The 17419-nt window shown below is 36.7% G+C and overlaps 1 protein-coding gene across 4 annotated transcripts in view; it reads right to left on the bottom strand.

The window, feature by feature from the left end:
- Positions 1 to 4987: 4987 nt before the first annotated feature.
- Positions 4988 to 17419, bottom strand: part of SYT14 (synaptotagmin 14) — a 94011-nt gene continuing 81579 nt past the window's right edge. For all 4 annotated transcript variants that reach the window (XM_064509624.1, XM_064509623.1, XM_026123284.2 and 1 more), the window contains one exon: positions 4988 to 14052. In XM_064509624.1, coding sequence (XP_064365694.1) covers positions 13739 to 14052 — 314 coding nt within the window. In that variant the 3' untranslated portion in view covers positions 4988 to 13738. The remainder of the gene's footprint in view (positions 14053 to 17419) is intronic.

Genomic DNA, 17419 nt, shown 5'->3' with positions numbered 1-17419 from the left:
TTCTACTTTTCATACAAGCAAGAAATGTTTGTCATCTAGTGGTTATATGGATTATAAATTCATTGAATCACGTTACAGCTTTTGTTCTTTTGATTGCAGCCTTTACCGGGGATGTTTAATTTGGATTGCCCAGAATGACAATGAACAGTTTAAGTGTATTCTGTACTTCAGGCTCTTGATGTAACCGATCTCATGCAGTATGTCTACCTTTCAAGAAAGCTTTCAGTGAAACATTATGCATAATTAGACAGGGTGGGATAAGCACTAAGAGAAGAACAATTCCTTAAAATATTTCTGGCAGTGAAATGCTTGCCTAAAGGTGGATTGCCCCTTTCTATAGAAAAGCTGAGAAGGAAGTGGAGAAGCAAATCTGTGCGGGGTGTGCAGTGGCTTGCGTCCCAGCATCCTCAGATCTTAACAGGTTGCTTGGAAACACCTGCTTTCCAAATCCCTTCAGCAGTCACTGTCTCCTTTAGCTTCCTGGTGGTCTGGGTGCTGCCGCATCATTCCTGCACCACCTCCCTGCCTCTCATAGGGCTCTCCCTCAGGTCCAAGCACAGCCTGAGGCAATCCTTCTGCAGTGATTCCTGTGTGAGATATCTCCTCGGGGCAAGCTAGGTCCTCACAGTGGGTCTTACTGTGGGACAAGTGTTCTGGGGGAAGAAAAAAAGAGGGATTGCTGTTGGAGGCTTAGAAAAACCCCCAACATAACATCAAATGCATTTAAATGTTGATTTCCTATAAATACAGATGTTTCAAAGATATTTAGAATCATTCTTGTCTGCCCATATGTGTTTCGCCCCTGATTTTTGAAAGATTTTTTAAAATAAGATGAGAAATGGTTGGATAGATTCCTCATAGGCAATAGTTATCAGTGTGAAATGCAGCCATATTAATAAAAGCTTTTTCAGGTTGTGGCTTCAGGATAATATTTAGCTGACCTAAGTGTGGATTGCCACAGAGAAGGTAGCTCCGCTCAAACTGTAAATTCCCACTCACTTCCTTCTTGTGACACTAGCATTCATTTAGCCTTAAATTCAGCCAGATCAGGGAACTGACCCTACTGAAAACTCGTGTTTTTTAATCTGGTTAGGTGTTATCCTGATCCTCCAGTGACTCTTGCTGATAATGAGAATCACAAAAGGACTGCATGACTGAGGTATTTAGCATACTTATTTAACATCTTTAAGCATAAATAAATAAGCATCCTTCTGAATATAATACCACACGCAGCAATTTCTGTATAGTAGTGCTTTATGGACAGTATTTCATACTGTCTTCCAAGAGAAGGAGTTTATCAATTTTACAGATTAATTTTATACTAGGACAGGACATTTAGTGCCTAGATATATCAATGACACTGAAGCAAATGGGAATTTTGGCAATGCGAACAAAGGCCAAGAAAATTAGCCAAGGCTCCAAAGCCAGTCTGCGCAGTGTGGAATTAAAGGGTAGTCCCAAGGCCCAGGCCCATGCTTGGACAGACAGGTACCACCACGCTACTCTCATGTGGTTTTATGAAAAGGTTTGTGCGAGATTCTGACACAGCCTGATTGCTGTTTCCCAATCAGCACCACTGCTTTACAATATACACTACAATATATACTGTCTCTGTTGATGACAGCAGTTCATATTTGCTGGCAAGCTTTTCCGTGAAGTCCAGTTAAAAATCCATGTGCTTGAAAATAAGGAGATAAATAAACAGAGCTATTTCCAAGATTAATCCCAACTGTCAACGTGGCTGCACGCATAACGGATGGTGCTGAGGGGACGGTCAGTGCTGTTGTTTAGCCTATTGGCTTGGCTTGTGCACTCTTAAGCATTTTATATTGTCTCAGGAAGTTGTTAAAAACTTGTGTGATGATTTGCTGCTCAGGCTCAGACCTAAGCTATATTTGCATGACCTTTAGCTTAGCTGACTGCTTTGGAGCTTCATTAAATGGCTGATTAAATGCTTTCCTTTTATAAATATGAATGATCTCTGTGTTCTATATCTCCCTGATTTCCTAAGAATGCCAGACATTTTCCGGTAAAAGCATTAATTAGCAAAGGCTTGTGTGACTGATATTTTAGTGTATTCATCCTTTAGGTTTCAGCACAGGCAGATGAGAATGATGTAATGTCATGGAAAATGTCTACTCGACTATAATTAACAAATGAGGTACAAATTTTGTCTAATTTGGCATATTTGAGCCTGCTCCCTTTTTGAATTGCTGCACCGCTGCAACAGAACTGATATGACAGGACGCAGCAATTTAAGCTTTGACTGCTGATGGATGATAGTCTTTTATACTCTTATCCAATACACTTGTGGAGCTGGCGGGGCATGTTATTCTGTATTTCTGTTTACAGTTAATCTGTATTTGCAAATGGTGGGTGGGTTACAGAGATTGAACCATCTTCATCACAGCTCTTGAAACTAGGACTTTCTCAAACAGGAACTGAAAGATAGTTTGAACTATTCTTATTTCACACTAGCAAAACTAAAAGCAGAATGTTGCTTTTCTATAATTGAATGAGATAATATGGAAGGCTATGAGGGGAGATTTTATTCTGCCTCTAAAATATACATGATCAACATGATCTTACACAATTTGACAAACAGATTTTCATTATTAATCAGACGAAATGTAAGGCTTCTAATTAAGTGGAAGACAAACCACTGTAAACTACACTCAGAACACACAAACCTATTAGGCTTTAAATTTAATAATAAATCATTTATCTAAAGCCCAACTGATTTGTTGCATGATCTTAGCTGATGAGAATTTATTTCATTTGTGCAGTCTTTTAGGCTCATTTACTTCTTTCTATCCTACTATTCTTAATGCTGATATAAAGCAAATTTTTCTTGTTTTTCCCCCCAGAATCCCTGTGTTGAAATGTAGCTATCAAAATGATCAGCAGGTAACAAAAAGCCTTAGTATTGCTCTCATTAATTTTGGGAAAGTGAAGTAATTTACAAGTAAAATGAAATGTCTAATATGAATCAAACGCTAAATTAGAACTGCACTGCTGGACTGTAAAAACAAAACACTAGAGAGGGAAAAAAGCATGTTACAAATTCCAACAGGAAAAAATGCTAAAGAGCCCTTACCCACAGGAGTTTCTGGTAACAAGTAACTAGTTACGTCAAAGAGATTTCATATACTATCTAATGAGGAATTTGCCACATGAACACAACTATTCAGAGAAAAACCTTTGCCAAGTAAAGGTGTATCTGCATACAAATGACTTAACTTGGCCCCATCTGTCTGGAGCAATGGCTGTTGCACAGCGATGTATTTTAACAACTACGAGCATTACGTGTAATTCTGCTCGGCTACATCCACGCAACAGAGCGAACAGAGAAACACCCATGAGTGACAGAAAGGTACCACATATGCAGCTGAAAGCTGAATTTAATTCACAGGGTGTATTAACACTTTTTTTTCCTGTGATTTTTGCATACAAAATGGCTGTGGTTGTTTAAACAACTTCTGTGAAAAATTAATACCACATAAAATGTTTGTTTGATTTATTCTGTCATGAAGACTCTTCAATTGCCATCTTTACACAGCTTCATAAATCCTCACTTCTTTCAACCTTGGCTAACAAATATCTGATAGTTCATATGATTTAGTAGGTTTCAGTTAATAGATTTTCTTATCAACTAGGGAAAAGGGTTCTCTTCTTTTTGTTTGTTTGTTTAAGATAAGGATACCAAACATCTTATGACATTTTCTAAAGAATATGGACACAACATAAATGTTCCTCTAGGAATATCTTAATCACCAAACATATGCCAGTCTCCACGTGTAATGCCAAGTTGTTTTTAAGTGTATAGTTTTTTGAAAATTCCACATTATCTTGTTGGTAGAAGTCCTAGGTTTCGCAGAAATGACTAGGATGGGTCCAGGCACTCAGGATGACATAGCAAGGAAACACACCTCTCCTCGCTTTCTTCTGGTGAAAGTCACCGGGCTACGTGCCTTTCATCTGTAGAAGTGGGAAGAGATGAGTGCAGTTCTTTCTAAGTGTTCCTACCTTTAGGACAGAAAAAAATGCTTTAATTGTTGTAATAATTCTTTTTTACATGTATGCTAATGTATGTTAAAATGTAATATATACTCTGGCACATCCTAAAGCAGAACTGCAATGAAAGTTCACAAAGCTTTTTTCTATAATATACTACAAAAATCAGTAGAGGATAGTACAAAAGATCTATGCTGTGTCACCGTAAAATTATAACTGTTGCTTATGGAAAGTGTTCTTTCATGTTTAAATCAAACTTAAATTATTTCAGCTTACCTATTCCTTAGAAAGTTAAAGCTAAGCATAAACTTGTCAGATGAGAACTTTTCTGAGAAATACATGCTGAAGAAAGAAGGAGAGAGAATCCTATGCGAGCCCAGGAAAAAGCTGTAAACATTTTCCAAAATCAAACAGAATTAACACCTGAGTGAGTCTTTATTTGCCAGCATATGTATCATATTTGTCAGAGTGTTATCATACTGGTTAAATTAAAATTTTCTAAGTAGAAGATTCGTGACATCAGCAAAGACTGTAAGAAATGGAAAGGAATTAGGGAAACTTAGGAAACTTAGAAACAGAGCAAAAGGAAGTATGCTAGGGTCAGGATTGGCTTCTCAACATTAAAAAGTTTTTTTCTTCTCATTACAGAGTAATGTACTCTGAACTACAGAGTGCCGTTCAAACTGTTGATCAAGCCCTACTGTCTTTTAAACAGTGACATCTATTATATTTGTTTAACGTCTAGTGAATTCCAAAGGAAAGCAACAACAACCCATTCAAAATGTGATTTTTCCTTTTTTCAAATACTTTCCAGCAATTAAGTTCAAATGCAAAGAGCTAGATTCCATGTATAGAAAATAGTTTTTGAATTAACCCGGAGAAAACCATTCAATCCTGAAATTAACAGAAACATCTTTCACAGAATGATCAGCACAAATAGAGGGAGCAAACAAAACATCCACAGCTGCCAAGCTTCAAGTACGCAAAATGACTGTTTTAATGTTGTGACAGACCCATGGTTTGAAAATATACTACAGCATGTTTTCATCAAATCAACATGGAATTAAAGTTACCTGTGCTGTATAGGTAAATATAACCACAAAGAGCTGGTGGCATTTTGCCTCTCCCCAAAATCAGAATTGTAATGAAATACACATGCTGAAAGACCGGCTTTTTATAGAAAGAGAACTGACAAGATTAACTAATTTTACACACTGGAAACCCTCAAGATTAACACACACAAGCATAAAATGTTAAAAGTAGTTTTTTGCTAGTTAATAATAAAGAAAACAAAACAACAAGTATCTGACAATACACAACTGGAGATACTGTAGATACAAAGTGACACGTAATTATAAAACCCTCTGGGGATTTACAATTTGACACCCAATGTCCAGATCTGCATATTCACTGCCAGAACTCCATTTTCACTGACAGTGGACTGAAATGTCATGAAAAGTATGTCTTCATCTGGATTATAATGACAGTTTCAAACAAAGTCCTAAGAACTTAATAAGCCATGTAAACAGTTTAAAAAAAAATCATTCACTCTGATTTTGTTACTGTCAAAATGTAAAACCAATTTATAGAGAATTTTATTTAGTTAAAATATAGCAGAGAAGAAAAGATCAAGGAATTCTGAAAACAGTGGCAAATTCAGTCACACACATTAGTTAGGGGCTCCAGGTTTCAGTACATAAATCAAAGTATAAAGCTGAAGAGGCTCTAAAAACAAAATAAGAAATAAAATAAAAGGAACATTGATATTTCACCTCCAAAGAGGTCAGTAGAAATGCTTTTTGCAAATGCATATATTTAGGAGTTGAGTATGGTTGGTACCATCACTGCAACACACTCATTTTTTCTGCAATTTTTAATAGGCTGATATATAAAAATAATATTCTGATTTCTATGCCAAAAAGGACTTGCAAATAAGACCTATTCCCTTTAAAACTTCTCGGTGTCTTGAACGTTTAAGGCTATACATGCACTGTATTTTAAGGAATTTCAAGTTGAAACAGTAGTTGAAAATAGTGTTATATTACATAAATTTTACAATAAAGAGGATACTAGTAGGAAATGTACATATAATGCAGCATGAGTCTGTTTCTGTAAGACCAGTATACACTAGATAGTATTATATAATATCAGGACTTCAGACACAGAAAAGCTTGAACCTACCTGTGTTCTCAAAGTTGTAAACTTCTGACATATGTATAAAATGGGTAAAACAGGCTAATTTGACAGCACTGTTTATTTATATTTGTTTTGTGAGTTTGATTAAAACACACAAAGAAATACAAATCAAACACTTTGCTACTGACACAATAGTGCACAACCAGTAAGAAAAGAGGTATCTTGAATTTTCAGCTGTGAATCACATTTACAGAAGCCTATTTTATTATTTGTTCAAAGAGATCCATTATATCATTTCTGTCTTTAAGTAACAGCAAGTCCAAACATTATTTGCCCAAAGAATTAGAAACAGACTTGGTTCTTTGGTTAACACCATGTGATTTACATCAGACACAGGAATCAATTAAGAATAAACAGTTGTATGAGGAGGTTTCTTGGAAAGGGGGACGAGGAAGGAAAAGGGATTGCTTAAAAATGAAAGAAATGCACTATGTTGAACTGAACGGCCATTTAAAACCTCCTGTACTAGGAATAATCAGGTTAAGACATCTCTTGAATTGCAGTGACATTGTTTTACACATGATAACATCAGTTTCTCTAAGTATTAGTTTTGTACAAAAAGAAACAAGGCACCGAGTGCATCGGTGGTGTACAGACTGTATAAAAGTATGCAAGAAAATGCTACATACCGTATATTCAATACACTCACTAAAAATGTGGTGAATGTGTGCTATCTATGCAATATAATGCTTCACAAATCCAATTCCTTATATCCCTACGAAAGAATGAATTAAAATGTGAAACACATCTTAGTAATCTTGCTGATAACAGCACAATTCAATATTTGTATATCAGTTATTAGCTTATAGTCACCAGAAAACAAGTTCAAAATTACTGAAGATCAAGGGAACTATAATCTATAACCATAATTTTGGGACAGAGCCAGCAGCCTTTACTCATGACAGATGTCCCGCTAAGAATGGAGAAGAGGCTCAGTTTTACCACTGTTATTCATGTTAATAGTACCTTTCTGTGAGTCATCTCAAAGACATAGATGGAACTGCTTATGGGCAAAGGTACTACACAGCATGAAAGACGTGTGGTTAAACCAGGACCTGAGTGAAAGGCAGTAGGGTTCAGGCCCTTAGTCATTATTTTAGCACTTAGATTGTTTAACAGTGATATAGCTTTGCTCATAGAGCATTTAATTTTACATTGTTAAATCATCTTATATAAAAATAGGTAAGAAAGCTCTGTAAGAAAGTATATATACTATATAAGGAGAAATTTCTCCTTAAAAAAAGCAAAGAAAGGGAAAAATTGAATAAAAGTTTTCACTAATTACACTTTGTCATGAAAATCACATTAAAAACAGTTATCATAAATGAAACAGTACCAAGCAGTAATGAACCTTGTGGTTTACTGGAAAGGATAGCAAACTAGCTGTATAGTAAAAAAAGATCATTGCTCTATCTTCTGTTTTATTAATATTCCCTAATACATTCAACTGCTTAGAAATTTTCTTAAAACGTCATAACAAGCCATTTGCAAAATTTACTATCAAAACTTGTTCAAAGCCCAGCTCCTTGCTTGCAATATGGCGTAGAAATTACCTTACATCTCAGAAGCTATGGTAATGCTTCTAGTTAATTCTGTAGACTCATTTGAACTTACGCTTTGGAAATCAAACAGAAGTTATAAATCAATCCATTTTAAACCCTAGGCATGCAGTGAATGTCCACAGGCTTTGGAAAGCACAGCAAAACAATACAGTGGGCAAGCCTTCTGTCCTCAGACATGTGAGAAAAAGGATGACATTAATTACACCCCTCAATGTCCGTGAGGTATTCCTTCAGAGTATTATATTACTGCTTCTGCTCTCTTGAGTGGGACTCTCAGACATAGCCAAGTCTCAGGGCTTTATACCAGCTCTGCCAGTATATGCTTCCAAGAAAGTGAACCAAATCGGCACATAATGCAGCTGGCTCGTCCTTCTTGCTATTAGGCTAGCCTTGCCTGTTTTCTGGGCACAGTTGGTTCCTGGTTTCCATTCCTAAAGAAGCAGTACTATCCACTTTCGTAACTGCTGGCACATTCAGCTCATAAGGAGCTTATTTGACATTGTACCAGCAAAAGCCTGTGCATCAAAACCTGATCCAGCATGTCAGACCAAATTATTCAGTTGCACCATGTTACATCTGGACTAAGCTTGCTAACATCAATATAACTGTGCAATATTTAGGTAGGTATAAGCAGATAAGTTTGGTGCACAAGCTTTCTGCAGTCTGAAGAAAGGAAGAAATCCTACTTGAATTTATGGAGGGGGAGTAATAAATTCTTTAGGCTACACTAATCTGTATCATTGTAGGCCAGTGTGTATCCATCCTGAACACTATTTGCCCTTCTTATACCCGTAAAATGTATTAGGTTAGAGGCCATGAAGTGCTCACACAAATCCGTGCAGCTTTGAATATGTGCAGCTTCCACAGTTGTTTCTCTGAGCAGGGTCCTCCAAGGACCACAAGGATCCAAAAGTGGAATCTGAGTCATTGTAGATAACATGGTATCAAGCCATCACTCATCTTAATGCTCTCACTCTCAGATGACATCACTTCATCAGGTGTTGATTCGCTGACAAGCAAATGCTCTTGTGACTTCTCCCTTAAAACCTACCAACAAAATAGTCCAAAATCCAGCTTTGATGTACTACAAAACCTGGCAGTTGAGTTAAATAGGCCAAAAACAAAGAACACTCTTGGATGGCTTGTTCTAACAGTGAACAGTAAAAAGAAACAAAAAGAAGAGATAATAATTAAATACTTAAATTTGTAACAGTCTCCTGATATTTGCTTTTTACCCCCATTCATAATTGAAATTACATCTGCTTATGTTGCAGGTGCTATGCAGTATCAAAGCTCTAATCTGCTGATCCTATTACACTTCCAGGGTCAGGTCTATTCTCCTGTTGATGGCCCCTGAGTTCCTCTCATTAACATTAATGGAAGGTACGCATGCCTATCAGAGTGAGAATTAAATGAATGTTTAGCTGTTACTAAAAATTCTGCTCAAGGAGGAATTCAGTCTGCCTTGCAGTTCACAAGCCATAATATTAGAGACTGCTTTAGATGAGACAGCAATCCTCCAGAAAGTGTGATGGACAGGGTAAAGGGCTCAATACAGGCCTCAGTTAAATCAAAGGGCATTCTGCTGTTAGTCTCAAGTTCAGCTAAGGCCAAAAGGCTTTGCCTAAAACATAATTGTCTGATTTTGTCATAAACTTTGTTAGAATTTTTATGTTGTAAGTGCGATCTGTATTCAATTCATACATTAAAATGTCTTATAGCCTAAAAAAGAAAAGAAAAAAAGTTTTCTTCCTCTGCCTCATCATGTTAAAACTCCAGTGCCTTGCATTTTAGAAACCTTCAGGAGTTGAACAGGTCATAGAATTTTGCACCAGATTGCGCCAGGACCTTATTGCAGAGGTGCAGAGTGTCCCTGACTTCCGAGGTCAAGTGACTGCCACAAGTTTCTCAGGGTGCTGGGGAGTTCATAGCAGCAAGTCATTAGGGAGAAAAGAGAAAATCAGTAACACAAATACAGATTTTAGGTCAACAACACACAGACATACTTGCTCCAAAGATATGGAAAATGGGAAGGTACTGATACCAGCATTACATTAGCCACCAGGAATGGTTACAAGAGTTTACAGGAGAAAACATTCTCTACAGTAGATGCCGCAAAGCCTGTTTTCAGCTTGAGAATTCACTAAAATGATAGACTCTTCAGCTCCAGTAATAGCACACACCTCTCATATTTCTCAAGTAGCAGAATTTATACCTTGCCTAACTTCTGCCTTTGCAGTCGGATCTCACTGTGTGGTTACAGCACGGCTGTCATCTGTCTCTTCAGTCCTGAGCACGAGGCAGCATGGCAGGGACCACGCTTTGAACCTCACCGCTACTAGCCTACGTCTGCATGCTTGTTCCCCTGTGCTGTCCAGCTCAATGGGCAGCAGAAGCGTAGCTCTGCTTAGTCCTTGCCTCCTCGTAGATAAGAGACAGCTACGTCCTACAGTGGCCATACATCCTCTCATCCTCCTGCACAGTGATTTCACACTTGCCTGCACTGGCCGGTTGGATCACAATCTCGCCCTTACCACAGAGCATAAATGGAGCCAACCACCTTTTCTCTTACTTATAAATCTTTAAGAGTGTACCTTTGAGGAAACCTATGTAAAATGTTCTAAACTTTAATCCAAATAGATTATATGCAGAAAGGAGGAAATATTTCCAAGTATAGAATCTGTAAGAACTTTGTTGTTCTACAATTATTTAAATATTTAATTAATTACTTAAGGCTATGCTATCAGGAAACAAATTCAATTCAAGAATTACAATCTTCACATGGTACTTTGGCACACAGAAAAGCAGTCAAAGAATTTGATAAATTCTTCCAGGTACTAACTGTACTTTTGAATGAAGGTAAATAACAAAAAGCTACAAAAAAGCAGCACTGGCCATTCTGAGGAAAACACAAACGCCTCAAACTGTTTCCGTTACTTTGTTCTTTATGAATTCTGTTCCATGCTTGAGACTTAACCAAATGCACAACCCCCTCCCCACACACACACTTTATGTATAAGCCACCATGCAACATTTAACAAAACTTTATCTAAAGGTGGATTTCAAATAAAAAGGTATAGATTTGCATAAAGCAATAAGTAAAGGAAAATGACAAACATAAGAACGAGATCTAGGAACAAAAAGCAACATGACAGCTACTGATACTATAGCTAAGTCATAAAAAACTTACAGCAAATTCCAGTTACTGGTGTGACTGGTTTTACATGGAAAACCCATATTCTACTGCCTAAAATTATATTCATTTCTGTCTTTTATACATTCATTTCCACCTTTTGTACAGTGTAAATCCAAATAAGCCAAACCATTTTTTGGTGAAGCACAAATTGGACCTAGATATCTCAGGAAAAGTCACATGAGCTAGAAAGGAGTCATCCCAAGTACACTCAACATAGGCTGTTTTAAATCTCTGCTGTCTCTAAATTAAGATTTCAATGTCTCATAAATCTGTATGATTAGCATGTAAAACTGAAGCAGTGCACCTTACAAATTGAAACCCAAATCATGACATTGTTAAGTTTAGCTTGGATTCTGTAACAGGTTACTTGCTGCACCTTCCAAACTGACTTAATTTATTTAATGGTGATATTAACCTCCCACTTGAACTAATTTGCTCAGGACTTGCTGTTAAGTACTGTACACTATTTTATAAAGAAAAACCTACATAAGAGACCACTGTTAACAGACAACTTCGGTTTTAGGAAAAAGCATCCCAATACCCACAAAGAAAATGAGTAAAATATCCTTTTATATCCATTGAAAAACTGCTTTTTATCAGTATGGGTTCTTACGTCAGTGCTTCTATCATAAGGAAAGCTAAAAGTACTGGGAAAATTTGAGTGTTTGACTTATGCTTATAAAATTAATGTTGATTTTTGTTAAATTCTACACTTAACATTACATTTCACAAACTAAGCAACAAAAAGGACTGAAAGACACAACTTACATTAGTGTAAGACAATTTCTGCTTAAAGAAAGTTGGGATTATATGTATTTAGTAGATAAGGCTTCTGCAAATGAAGCAGCAGTGCAATATCAGAAAACAAAAGTCATGTAATAAGGTGTTTTAAATCTTTAAATCAATAAAAACTGAAAATCTGTTTCTGCAAATAAACCATTTGAAAGGCACCAAATAAATTAAGAAGTGGAATTACAATATCCTTTAAAAAGGACCTTGTGAAATTGCTAAGTAGTGTGAGAATTTGAGAACCACATGAAATGTCTTTATTACAATATACTCACTGTCCCCAGTTTCACTGTACTTGACTGTATACCCTAAAGCCAGGACTGTTGAAAGGTATTACAAAGCAATTCAAGAGAAAAACATTTGTCCTAATGAGAATGATCCATGCTACCACTAATTCTCACAAAAAAATCCAAAACTTCACTCTTCTACCTGCCAAGTGCTGCAACAGCCACTGAGTTCTCATATCAATAAGACATCATAATTTATAAGAAATACAAATTTGCTTGCTTTCCATACAGCAACTATTAAAAGTAAATGAAACCTATAATCACAAGCAAAATGAATTGGGAAGTTTTTTAAAAAAACATTTACCCGATAATCCACAGTTTCAGTAATCTGAACTGGATCTGGCAGGCAGGCAGTTAAGTGTGCCAGTAGTTAAAGCATTAGGGCCAAACAGCAATCTTGGAAACACAGATACTTTGCTCATTTCAGTGGAAGCTGTGAGTGTTTATTTGAAGGCAAACTTTCTTGTGATAATGTGGCTTTGCAACTGTGTCGTCATGACAAAGCTGCAGTTCCCAACCTGAACGCAAGCCAAGCAAATTTCTCTTTTGGGTGCGAACATTCATTCAGTTGCCAGCAAGTCACTGAAAAAAAAATAACTCCCTGATGTTCTCGGCTCCAAGAAGAAAGGTAAAAACTCCTGGTCTGCTCTCTGCTTCCACTAAACACCATGCAGTAATCCCTAAAACAGCTCCTAAGAGACTCAAATGGATGTCTGCTTCAACAAAAGCCACAGTACTTCTGTTTGTTCTGAGTAGTTCAACTGCTGCCGCTTCCTTCGCAGTGTTTCGACCTAATTAATGACATTTTAGAGAAATCCGTATCAATTGTTTAATGAAAAGACATCTTAGTAAACTCGTGCTCTTTGAGCTTCCTACATTGGAATACATGAATACAAGAAGTGCTTTCAACAGAAAGTTACACAGTTTTACAGTACAACCTGTCTAAGGAGATTTGGAAGGGACCAAACTAATGCTCTGGTCTCTTTGGATGAGGCAGTACAGGCAAGAGGGATAAAACCCAATTTATGCCATATACAGAGCTCGTCCCTGTCACAGATCGAAGAAACATTTATTTTATATCAAAGCTCACCTGATGCCCCAGTGCTAGAATTTTTCAAACCAACTGTATATTAAAAATGAAAACTTAATTGTACTAAGCTCCTGGAAAGAAACTCAGTGTTAAACAACAGTATATTCATATATGCTATACTAAATATTCTTCTCCATCGGTGGGGTTTTTTTGCTATACAGATTAATAACTTTTTCTCATAGTGCAAATTATTGACCCTTAATCTGAATGCAGGCAGGTCAGAAGCTACAGTATTAGAGAACTAAAGAAAAAAGTACACAAGGAGGAGCTTACATTACTTTGGAGAGTCTTACATAAAATATTTCTGAATTGATAAACACAAAACAAACCCAAACCAATACAGCATCAGGTGGATGGGGGAGGGACTGCTAACATATTCGTGTAAAGTAAGGTTTCTCTGACACCAACAAAGTGTGTCTGATACTAAGTAAAGATGATGCATTAAATCGCTCCATTTTGCATGTTGTGCATTCTTTAAGATGGAATGTTGACTTCAGTTCTCAATTTTTTACTTCCACAACAAATCTCTTGACTGTGACCACGGGACATGATCTTCTCAAAAGACAAAACTCCCTTAAACCACGACTGTACTTTGCACCATCCATTAAGATTCTAGTAAAGTATGCCATCTACATACTTGTTGTCCTTTAGATTCCTTCATTTCAGTCCAGTGATTGAGTTCATCTTCTCCTGAGCTGTTGAGACCTAAGGAAATCCACCCTATCATCTCTTTTCGTTTCATGCTGCGTTTATTATATACAGACAATATGAGTGTCACATCTGAAAGCTGAAACAGTGCCACTTGAAAAATGAAGGTTTCTTTGTATACTGGATTTGGTTGCCCTCGGCGGATTGAAGTTTTGCATTTGGACATCTCTTGCCCCATGGAGTTCAGCAGTGTTAATTTAACATATGTATCTACAAAATAAAGCACATTTTGAAATGTCAGATATCTTAGATCTGAAGTGTTGGAAAATGAGATGTACGCAACATATTATATAAGGATATGGTGTATACCAGGTTGATTGAACATAGCTTAGCTTAGGCACATGAAAAAGATGACAAAAGCGAAATATTACAAGCATGTTAACGACTTAACTAGCTTCAATACTAGGTAAGTGGGTTAAAGGTATACCCCATAATCCTTCTTCCCATCAACCCCCCTTACTTGTTCTAAACAAACTTAAATTGCATTAACACTTAGCAAGCTCCAACTAGCCACAACACTGTAAAGCATACCACTGAATTTTCAGAGAATAAGAATAAACAAAGTAGAATGAAGACAACTAATCAAAAGAAAAAAAAATAAAGTTGACGTGCAGTGATAATATCAACGCAGCCAGAATGGAATGCTTAAAAATAATCTCTGCATGGATGTGGTTTCTCACTTTGGGTTTTTGGATTTTATTCATATTTAAAGAGAGAAATGTAGCCAAGTGCATTTAAAGGTGGAGGTTTACACACTACAACAAATCTCTTAATTCCTAAATTCATGAGGGATTACATTTAATATGTCTTTAAAGAGAAATAAGTTTTTGCATAATTTAATATCGTTGTTTAAAACATTGCTTGTGTAGTCCTCTTTGGAAGTACACTTAAGAAGCTGGTGTAAGCAAATGTGGTTAGCACACTCTGAATTTTAGTATTTGGGTATAAACCCTTATTTTTAAAGCTGTACTTTCATTTGACTAGAAGCACCAAGCCATGCAACTGCAGAAGGATGTGCATTTCACAAAGGTGTAACTGATTTTAAGAAATATACAACTGTATAAAACATTTTTTATTCCTTTCATGTTAATGAATAATGTTATTAAAAGACTGGAGTCTCATTGCATATTTTCACTGTGCAGGTACACTGAAATCCCATCATCCATAATCAGAGATAAATGCAGCTTCTGCACTAAAGAGTGCAACAGATAATAAACATATACTCTTGTAAATCAATATGGTAGGCAGCCGTGGATAGCTTTACTGCTGGCAAGTTTTCTTTTGCATGAAAAAGACAACATCCAATTAGTTTCTACAGGAACTCACCTCGGATTATATAAACCTGTCCACCTATCAAGTGTTTTAGACAACAGAACAGTCCGTCTGACAACAGGGGGTGGAAAGCAGTAAAAGAAATAATGACCAGATGTCAATAGTTGGGTGAGAGAGGATCAAAGGTTAAAGTTTAAGAGGAAACACTATTCACTGGAGTGGAAGAACACCAAACCTTAGCACTATAGATCAGAAAAAGGATTGAACGAAAGGATTGTTGGGTAAAACTTAATGAAATGAAAGTTTTGTGCAGTTTTTGTGTAATCTTTAACAAAAATTACACTGCTTACATAGTGGGATATCTTAGCACTAATAGCTACTGGGTTTTAAAGCACACTGAACATAGAAAGAATCATGCAAATGACTAGGTTATAAAAGATTGGGTAAAAATCACTGTACCCATTTTATCAAACCTCATACTTTTTCATGCAAACTCCAGCATATTAAGAAAAACTGCACACAGTACTTATACTTCATATACTAAAAGAAACAAAATGAAAAATCACTGAATTGAAAATTAATCCTACAAATACATACTGCTTTTGGCCTTAGCTTTTATCATTTACACTACACGACTGTAATACCTTACTTCTCGAACAGTGATGGACTTGGTCATGAGAATAAATCTGATCTAAAATCTGCAAAGAGCTGAGAAACGCCTATATCTGAAATTCAACTATGGGTCTTTCTATTTAAAATGTAAAGAGATCACTATTTAAAATCCATATATTTATGGACTTTGTGTGTGTGCGTGCACACACTTAATTGCGTGCATTTAATGTGCAAAAGCTCATATGCCTTTTCAACAAAATTTTAAATGATACTTGGGAGCGTTCTTCTTTTCTCAGACATAACAGTAACTGGCACACAGAGGAACCAATAGACATTCTAACATCACCTCTGATTGCTTACAGAAGTCAGCCAATTTGCTTGCACTCAGCTCCTGGATAAGTTACTACATACTGTATAAATAACCAGCAGAGGAGTAAACACTATCAAGAAGTAGAAAAGTAGGACTCAACCCCTATTTGCTTCAAAAACATTTCACAATAATTGCATAGGTTCACAACTTCTGGGATACAGAAAAGATCACTTGTGGAAAAAAATAATTGCTTCCTTTCCATTGTAGTTTCTCAAGAGCAAAATGAAAATTGACCTGTGCATGTGCTTTGCAGCATTTCTCAGGGTTCTGGACCACTGGTGGTCCAAACTACAGATTTGGTCAGATCATTTCATCATCAACCCTACGTGCCTGAGTTTCCTTTCTGTGGAAATGACGGTACAAAGAGAAGCTGGTACATCCCTATAATGCACTCATCTTTGCAGCCCCTTCTCTCCAGATCTTCTTTTCCTTTCATTCCTCCTCCTACCCTGGTGTCCTTGAGCCTTTTTAGCTTTCTCCATCTCTTTTCATGCTTTGTCTTCAAACAGCTGACTCTGGGCAGCCACCTAATTATAGAGAAGTATCTCAGATGCTTCTTTGGCCTTCCTTCTCTAGCCATATTAACAAAGACTGGCTCCATCAGTGTGACAGAAAGCAAAACAGAGTAAGGCTGAGCCAAATGTAATTAATGAATGGAACAAAACATGGGTCAAGAAAGAAAGAGGAGCAGTCTCATATTGTGGGGCTCACTGCTAAAGTCTGAAGACAAGGTGAGATGCACAAACCACTTTTACAATGTTGGCAGCCTGCTGGATAACCTTGCTACAGAAATCTGGCAATTAAAAAACAGGAAAAGGGGCCAAAACCCAAGCCTCCAGACAGAACCAAGAGGAATAGGTCTGGCTACAATTTATGTAAATCTGACCGATGATCTTAAAAGACAAAACCACCCACTTCCTGCTTTCCCTCATTACTGGACTTCCTCAAGCTACAACAAGGAATTAGAGACAGAGTAAAAATATTCTGTGCATGTGACATATTCCATCTGGCTTAAATTTAAAAGTATATAAAGTTCAGAGATATTTTAGACAAATGTATTTTTGAAAGAATGTTTGAACACTCAGTTCGAGTCCTTTCTGATGATGAACTTTCCTTCTGTACAGTATATATGCCAAAAGTCACAATTTGGTTCTACGTTATCTTCCCTGACATTCTCAAATTACACATATTACCTTCACATATGCACAGGCATATATGCAATTAAAGACTGCAGTATCAACTCCCCTAGGAAAAGCAATAACTGTTCACCGTGTTTATATTAAATTAGCTGGCATATACTTTCTCTTTAAACACTGTAACTTT

This window comes from Dromaius novaehollandiae, chromosome 3, assembly GCF_036370855.1.
Source record: "Dromaius novaehollandiae isolate bDroNov1 chromosome 3, bDroNov1.hap1, whole genome shotgun sequence".
NCBI lineage: Eukaryota > Metazoa > Chordata > Aves > Casuariiformes > Dromaiidae > Dromaius > Dromaius novaehollandiae.
Note: the sequence above shows the minus strand (reverse complement) of the source record. Positions and strands in the feature narration are given on the sequence as shown.